The following is a 9602-nucleotide window of genomic DNA, read 5'->3' on the forward strand; positions in this document are numbered from 1 at the left end:
CCAAATAAGACCGATCTAGGAACCTCCTGAGACATGCAACACGGAGATAGTCTAGGTCCCGGTATTCTGCTTACAACTATGATCCATGTCACCGGCCATTGTACCAAAAGGTCGCTTGAATGTTTAATGGAAAAGATATACCCATACTTGCTCTGCAAAAGTGACACTTAGACTACAGACCAACATTTTAGTCTCTTCACCCACGAAGCTTTCACTCAACATAAGAGAATGCTAATCATTTGACTTGCCAAAGAAAACTGACTTGTCGATTTCTATTTGCATGGTTCAAATCTGTAAAGAATCTGAAATGTAATGAAATAATAGGACAAAAAGAGAAGAGAGGAGGTGAATCGACTTAGAGGTATGGGCAGCGGCTCCTCAGGGTCATCTATGAACCATCGAAGAAATATATGATGCATATAATCCAATCACAAAGGCCACACACTGAAACAACACATGGCAATAAGTTTCTCTCCTTGAGAATATTGGAACACCAACCAGAATATTTGTCAACATAAAATAGATCACTTGACTGTAGATGCACCTCCAACAATCGAAAATGGCTATGATACCACTGATCTGAATTATTTTGTCAATTCAGAGGACAATACCCAAAGCAGAATTTGTGGTATTGTAAACACATAAGAAATCATATAAAATTTCATTTCATTGAAAATATGTAAGAACTATACAATTTTTGGCAAACTTTGTGAAAGAGAGTTGTGTGCCCTTGAATCTATCCAATTTGGGAAAACTCTATAAAAGAGAGTTGTATGCCTGGAATCTATCCAATTTGGACAAACTTTGTAAAAGAGAGTTGTATGCCCAAGCCTGTACAATTTAGGCAATCTTGTGAAGGAGCGTATGTGTGTGGACTTCATGAGAGCTGATACAAATTGGCTAACTCAGTAGACGAGATGCATGTCATAGGTTTGCAAATTCGTCCTAAGAGTTGTATGCCTATAACTCTGTAACTCTATAACTCTCCAACTCCTTGCAATTGGATTCAAACTGTAACTCTATAACTCTCCAACTCCTTGCAATTGGATTCAAATTGAACTTATTTATAAGCTTTCAAAGAAACCGAACAACCACAACATTTATGTCCTCATCGGAAATCGAAAAGACAATCTAGTATTGAAAGGTTATTACATTTATATAAAGACAAAAATTGATTAAATATTAAATATTTCATTTTATTGAATACTCTGACTTATTTCTGATTGATTCAAATGGTACCGAAGGCTGATTAACTTACCTCCATGGATTGATTTGCAGGAAGATGACAATGTAAGCCATTAGTAGTTTCGGGTGCTTTGTGGGCACCAGAAGAATTTTTGGCAGTGCCCACGGACTAAGAGATGGTTGGAGCATGCTGATTTGTTAGATATGTAGAATTCACCAGAGAGAAGCAAAGTCATATTGCTGTGGTGGACCTCCAAAAGCCGTGCCGTGTGAGACTAGTCTGAAATGCCTGGCGTTTTCCCACTTCCAAAATGTCATTTTCTCGAATTTTTTTCCATTGACTTTCCGAGGTCCTGACAAAAGCCCATAGGCATCGCTCCACAATTGAAAAATGTCAATAAAATAAATGCGATGTGTATGTTTAAAAAACTGGGACGCTTATCTGACTTCTTATGTTAAAATAATGAAGTCTCTTCTACTTGGCCAAAGACACGTTGTAAGAAAATCACAGCTTCAAAGAAAATTGATACATTGGTGGAGCGCACTGAATACAATATCATCTTGGTTCGTTGAACATACACCCAAGATAAAAATTAAGCATTTCAATTGAGGTTCTAACTATTTGAAATATAGATAGACTATATAAATCTTATCTCTTATATCCTTATTTTCTTTTTTAATAGATCAATTAACAAATTATATAAATAATACTCACATCAATGTTTAGAGTTTTAACAAAAAATATTCTTTAGGATACCATCTAAAATAAAGCAAATATTATATCATGTCTATTTGAAAATTATAGAAAATGTTAGTATATCTATAGCTAATGAAAGTTATAATGAAAAAATTATAGAGGACTTGCTTGGGCATTCATGATTTCCTTTCATGAGACTATAACCTTAGTTGTTTCCATAATATGTAAATACATTGCTCTTGTTATATAGGAAATGTTTTGATTAGATTAGCACGGGGAAGGGCTTAGACCCATTACAAGGCAACCATCAAGGCAAGAGAAATGAATCTCACTAGATGTGATATTGAGAAAAAACCAAAAAATTGATAGCTCATAAGGTTAGCCAATAAGAAACACAAAAACAACAAGGGGAAAGCCAAGAACTAGCTATTGTTAAGAGATTTTAGGCTCTTTATAGCCTGCCATTCTTTCTAGAGGAACTCCATATGATCTTCAAAGGAAACGCCTCTACCTAGAGCCACATATCTATCAATAGAATACATGTGGTTGGGATAGTTGGGACTTTGTCACTTTTATTTTAGCCTTTTATGTTCATGTTGTGGGAGGCCATGGATCAAGAGTGCCACCTCCCTTCTTAACATCTTTTCTTTACTTCTTGCCAACTCTTGCTAAAAGAATTGGATTTTAGTCACCATGTTCTTCACTGATTCCCTATAGTACTCATTGATCTCCTACATATTATTCATTAAGACTTCTTGGTTTATATACAATTTTCACCCTCCATATTAATCTAATTACTTTTATTTTGACCCACATATTTTTTGATTTCCTTAATCTCCTTTGTCGTCATTCTCCAATTTTTGAAGGTTTCAGCCATTTTCTTAGTTTGCTCCCATGTCCATTCATGGAGGGTTTCCTCCAACCATTCTTGGGCATTTTTGAATACCAACATCTCTAAAGTATAAAATTTTCTCTTGCCCTCATGTAATTGGGCCATCTACCACTTTGAGAGATCCATATGGAGGTTGAATGGTTTGCAAATCTCCTCTATGCTTTTTGTAATTTGAGGAATAAGATGCATTGGGATTGGGTGGGCTATAAAATAAGCACCTCTTCATGCTCACTAGAGTGAACCTTACAAGGGGAATGGGGAAGGGTGTCCATGGGAGGAGTGGGAACATGTGAATTAGGATTAGAGGTAGAGGAAGTCTCAGAACTTAACAAGGAATAGAAGCTAAGATTTGTATTTAGGATAAAGGAAACATAAAATCAAATAGAAAAATTTACTTTTTTATCTTTAGAATCATTTGATGAAATAAATCACTGTCGGGTTTGTGCACCCTTCCTTCTATTTTGCTGCTGGCCAACTATTGGATTTTGTCTAATCTTTCTTGGTTATGGCTGTCTCTTTTTGTTAAGGGTTTTGGGTCCCTTTCAAAACCTATTTTACTCTAATAAAATCAAGGGAATGAATGAGAAATTGTACCAAATACTTTAAAATAACAAGCATATTGAAAATCAATGACCAAGTGGGAAGAATATTTGCATTTCCTAGAATGTAATTTGTCTTCCACCTACTAATTCTCTCGGTTGTAACTTGTCACATGTCCAAGTTGTGAAAAGCTTCCAGATGCCACTTAATATTCTAAAATGTTCTTTCCAATTTCCCACACAATATTTTGGCTCCAAAACATTTAAAATTCTATGCATTAATTCAACATTAAATTTTATTTGATCATTTAACCAAAAAGTACAATATTTTAAAGTTCATCCACAACTCCTGATTTTTACTATTTCTAGATATTTGGACTTACTATATATAGTAGGTATTATTTTTGGAATTTGGGATATGAAACTCTCTATTCCATTAGTGCTACAAAAGTTATAAAATTATTTAGAATTAAATTCACCTTCTCTATCCATTTTGAGTATTTTAAGAGAATACCCACTTTTCTTTTCTATCAAAGCCTTAAAGTTCTTGAAGCATTCAAAAGCCTTTGATTTCTACTTGATAAATTAAACCCATGTGTGGCATGGGAAATCGTCAATAATTGTAAAAAGAAAAGTTCTTAACAATTATTCTTCTTACATGTCACCACAGATGACAACATGCAAAATCTCTATAGGAGATTTTTCCCTCCGTGATTTACTCACTAGAATGCTATGTTGATGTTACTTGCTAAGTGTGCATCTTGAAAAAAATCCTTTTCTTTGAATTATTGGAAGTCCTCTTACCATGTTATTTTTTTGGATCCAACTTAATCCTTCACCATATCATTGGTACCATAACCATGAATCATCTATGGTTGCCTTGATAGCATGCATCTTAGTAAAAATCAAAGAGAGAAAAAAAAAATTACTCTATCATACAAGCCCTTGCTACAAGATGATGGTTAGCTAATTTATCAAATATTTTGCAACAATCATCTTCAAACAAATTATAATTTTTTTTTGTAAGTTGTACAATACTTAAAATATTATGTTGTAATTTTGACACTTGCGAAGTGTCATGAATAGAAGCATTCTCTTGTTGCTTATCTTTTCATTGCAACAAAACCTTTTCCCATAACATAAATCGCTTTATCAACACTAAATTTTACTTGACTTCCCATAGAGTCATCTAACTTGGCAAAGAGATCAAATTTACTTGTCATATGATTTGAGAAACTATTGTCGAGGAACCACATATGTTTTTGAGGCTTCTTTGCCAAATTCTATGTAAAGAATGTGGAGTTCTTTGCTTCTTCAAAAGACTCTTTATTATAGTTGGCTCTTGATTCATTCAAATTATATTTCTTCTTCCTGCAATAAGATTCATAGGGTTCATTCCTTTCACAATACCTACACTAGATGCTTCTACAATTCATATAATTTCTTTCACTTCCTCTTCCTCTATTATTGCCTCTTTTTGGTTCTCTACTATGTCATCTATTTGCAAAAGACTCCCCTTGAGATTTATGGGATTGGTATTACAATGAGGTTGTAGGTTCAAATCCCCTTGGGTAATACTAAGAGGGAGATTGTTGCTACATGTCCAACATATCCCCTTAGGATTTGTGACATGGTTTAACAACTTCTTGTGAGATGCTCAACTAGGATGGTAGTGGTTTCCTAAATAGATGCTTCCATACGTGGTTTCCAACTAACTCTACAATTTATTCCTTTTAGAATATTTGACTCTTCCTTTGAGGGTCAGCTTGACATTTTTTTGGAGGCAGCTTCTACATTATCAACTGGGTTGGGTTTTTTGGCTATGCATATACTTCGCCCTTTCAACTTGAGTGGCTTCCTTGACTACATAAAATATGAAAAAAACAATGTGCAATCTTCATTGATCTCCTCTTTCTAGTTTCCTATGGATTAGTTTCTTTTGTTCTAGACTTGGCAAGGCTTGTTGAAAGCTATAAGTACTAATACTGTGAATTTTTTTTGTGATCTCATGAAATGGTGCCCAACCCATTCAACAATCTTTTTGGCAATGCCAGATCTCTTAATTGGTAAGATATGCCTCCACATGTTTCTTTAACCGATAATCTCTTTGAACTTGCTTTGATACTAAATGAAGAAATTGAAAAGCTTAGACAAATTGTTGCACAACAATAAACTGTTAACACATAATAAATCTTTATCCTTTCAAATTGATTATTAAAAATCAGAGACAAAGAATTTATTACAATTTCCTCAATAAGTAGAGGTCTCCAACACATTGAAGAATAGCTAAATATAGAAAAGATGAATGCATATCCATACAAAACTGTAATTACCTATTTCATGCAGATTATATTTTTATAGCTCTTATTTTAGATCCTACAAATTAAGTACTTCCCATGCCAACTCTTTGAATTTACTATTCCAATAAATCAAACACAAAAATCAACATTAATTTATATTAATTCAATTATAAATTATTGAGTGATGGAAAAATCTAGATTTTGAAATTTAAAAATAACAATGAATGGCAGTGAATCAAAATCTAGTGGAGCCTACCAATAGAAACTGGTAAGTCAAGTGCGTACCTAAAAGTTGAGTTGTATGCGCACAATGAATTTGATCCCCTGTTTTATTTTAGGAAGTCTGCAATTGGAGTTGAAAATCGACACTGCTATGATGGAAGGGATGAAGACCACTGGATCGTTATAGTCCAAATGTTTACTTTAAGAGATAAAATTTATGTTCGAATTGTTTTGATCCACTAACCTTCCGCCATGCAAAAATATGAAATCGGAGTCTATATCAGGAGGATAAGCATGAATGCGAGGATAAGATCGTACAGAATTTGAAGACCAAAACTGAGATAGTATAACACTAGGATAAGCACGAACGCGAAATTTGACACCGTGAATGCTCTAGTCAACAAATCTTTGATGACATTGTTTGCGCATTATAGAATTCCGATTCCTTGTGTTAAAAAGTCTCAGCACTAATACGACTATAGTTTTGCTCATAATAAAATGTGATAAAAGAATTTGTCGGTTTTATCGAATTGTCAATGCTTCCATTGATTTCGCCCTAATTTGGGGCCATCCTAGGCGAAGACTATTGACCTGACAGACTTTGTGAATATTAATTTTGCTCTCTATAAATACAGATCGTCGGTCCTAAACATTACATATGATAGGGCGTATAGAATTTGCCGAGTATTACAAATAAGTATGACATCCCCACAAGGAAATAACAGGTGCTATGCTTTGGCTTTTTTAATTGTCATTTCATTCAGCATTACCTACGCAGGTGAGAAGCAATCTATTGTCTTTATTATAAATATCTCATAATAATCAAATATTTCCTGTGAAAAAATTGTGAGATATAAACAGATATCTGATGATAATATCTCTTATCTATCGTTTAATAATATTCACACTTTTTACTAAATCCTTTCCCTTTTCTGTTTACCAGATGGCGAGAAGATAGGAGTATGCTACGGAATGCTTTCAAACAGCATGCCTTCTAAAAGCGACGTGGTGAATCTACTGAAGACGAGAAATATAGGAAAGGTGAGATTATACGAAGCAAACCGGGACGCCCTGCAGGCACTGAAGAGTTCTGGCATCGAAGTGATTGTGGGAGTCGGCAACAATGAGCTTCAGAAGATTGCCGGTGATCAGGCTGCAGCAAACGGATGGGTCAATGACAACATTCGCCCATTTTCTTCTTCTGTCAACATCAAATACATTGCGGTAGGAAACGAGGTTTACGCAAATTCGGGACTCGTTCAGTATCTCCTGCCCGCGATGAACAACATCCAGACGGCACTGCGTAACGCCAATCTGCAGAACATCAAGGTCTCCACACCACATGCAATGTCTGTCCTGTCTAAGTCATATCCTCCCTCTCAGGGAGCCTTTGGTCCGGATATGAGCGGTATACTGAAGTTTCTGTCAGATAATGGCTCCCCTTTTATGGCCCACGTCTATCCATACTTCAGCTACAGAGACAACAGAAATTCAATTTCAGCAGACTATGCGTTGTTCAGATCAGCAAAAACTGTCGTGAACGATGGCGGGCGAATGTATAAGAACTTGTTCGACGCTATGGTGGACTCTTATATATCTGCCATGGAAAAGGTCGGACACCCCAATATTCCAATTGTGATAACTGAAAGCGGGTGGCCTTCTGCAGGCAGTGCTGTGGCGACTGTGGACAGTGCGCGGACATACAACAACAATCTCATCAAGCATGTTTTGTCCACTGCTGGAACACCAAAGAGGCCTGAGAGGACAATTGAAACATTTATTTTTGCACTTTTCAATGAGAATCAAAAGGGGTCTGAGGAGGAGCGCCATTTTGGTCTGTTTGAAACCAATAAAAGTCCTGTATACCCTGTGAACTTCTCACCTTGATGTGGAATCAACATATCTTTAAGGAATATGTCTAATACCAGCAATAAAACTATAGGCCTAAGACCAGCAAAACAGGCGGCCGTTGCAGTCCGATTCGCTCTCGTATATGAGCTAGACTAAAATAGGATTAGTCATCTCAGCTGTCCTCATAACCCTAAACCGGGTTCTCTTTTGGTTATACATACAATAAATGTTATGCTATTAGCGGAATTCTTAAACTAGGTACCATCTATGACTTTAGAATACTAATCAAGCACACTCAATTTTTAGAGGAATCAAATCTTAATGAATCTTCTAAAACAATTTTTTATTTTCTAATTAAGTAATAGAACAATCAAACTTATAAATAAATATTAAATAATAAGAATTGATTTTAAACCTATTAAAAATAGAGGTTAAGAGATAATCATAATGTTTTATTATGATATTTTATATTTATAATTGATTGATGTACTATAATTGTTGTAGACTAAGTACTAGGTCTAAAATTAAAATAGGACATAGATGATTACAATAGATAAAATTGTAATATTTGTCGGTCATAGACATAATCATTTTTATTATTTTACTTGATTAACATGATCACATCCTTTAGCCATTATCATATACTTTGTATTAGTAAAATGTCAAAAACTTGTTAACTTTCACCATATATCTTAATACACATTGTAGTGTTGAGAAACATGATTTAGAGTTAATGTTGCAATGTTTGGGATTAGGATCTTTCTTGTGCCTTATTTAGACCAGTATTTATTCACATAGTCAAAAGGTACAATGATGCAATATGCCTAGGATAGAAGATTGATGTAATATCTATCCATGTGAATGGTCATACAAGCTTAATAAAAAATGCTTATGATTCTTTTATCTTGATCAAATAGCTGCTTTTTCTTTATGTTTGATGCTAGTGACCTATGACTTGCCTTGGTCTCTAACAACTAAAATAATAATTTAGCACACAATTCAATGATCAATGCTCATCTTTTTCATTATATTCAACTAAAAATTTAAAAATATATATATATATATATATTTAATTTAAGAGTGCGTGATTAAGTTTGCAATTCTTTTTCATGGAGAAAATTGTGTTGGAAATCATGTGTAGGATCATGGAAGTGGACAAAATTTGGAATGCATATATGAATCGAATATAAAGTGAAAAGGTTGAATGTTTTCTAGGATCTTTTAACATATGAACATAAATGAATCAAATTGAGTTTCAAGATAACATATTGCAGGATAAATGCAAAATGTCCTTAGAAAGTGTAGGAAAGGGGCAAAGAGTAAAATTTCCCCCTCTTCATTTTTCTCCCACTTTATTACAAGAATGAGCTACATGAACCATTTACTCTTAAATAAATAAGACATTAAAATAACATATCATGTATGTTTACAAAATCTTTTAGTTTCGATGTTGTACCAAACAAATATCTTAATGCTAGTAGAGCAATATCTCAAAACCCATATAAACGTCAACAAGAACCATTTATATGACTTATTTTAGATAGAAAAGTAGTTGTAAAAAGTATTGCAATAATCTATTATTGCATGTCATTTTGTCACATTTTCCAAATGACAATATCAATGTTTGAAATAGAGATAGATTCATGACTTTATAGTCAAACTAACCCCAATGAAAAGGATAAAAGAGTGACAATATAACGTGACATCATGAGATCATGGCTGAAAAGGGATTAAATTTGGCATGTGACTATAAATCTTTGTTAAAATGAACTATAAAGAGAAATTGATTCTATAGGTTTAGTAAAGATTTTTCATGCAAGGAAAGATTTGACAATCCATTAAAGGTTTATCAAACTGAATATTTTAACTCTATCTCACAACAATGTAGTAAAATTATATGAAAATACAATGGAAAT

The 9602-nt window shown here is 34.0% G+C and overlaps 1 protein-coding gene across 1 annotated transcript; it reads left to right on the forward strand.

Moving 5' to 3' along the window:
• The first annotated feature begins 6506 nt into the window (after window positions 1-6506).
• LOC131077672 (glucan endo-1,3-beta-glucosidase) lies at window positions 6507-7946 on the forward strand. The gene is made up of 2 exons (XM_058015241.2): window positions 6507-6613; window positions 6779-7946. Exons 1-2 carry the CDS (start codon window positions 6535-6537, stop codon window positions 7720-7722), a joined length of 1023 nt encoding a protein of 340 aa, XP_057871224.2. The 5' UTR covers window positions 6507-6534; the 3' UTR covers window positions 7723-7946.
• Window positions 7947-9602: the final 1656 nt, after the last annotated feature.

Source organism: Cryptomeria japonica, chromosome 3, assembly GCF_030272615.1.
Source record: "Cryptomeria japonica chromosome 3, Sugi_1.0, whole genome shotgun sequence".
Classification (NCBI taxonomy): Eukaryota; Viridiplantae; Streptophyta; class Pinopsida; order Cupressales; family Cupressaceae; genus Cryptomeria; species Cryptomeria japonica.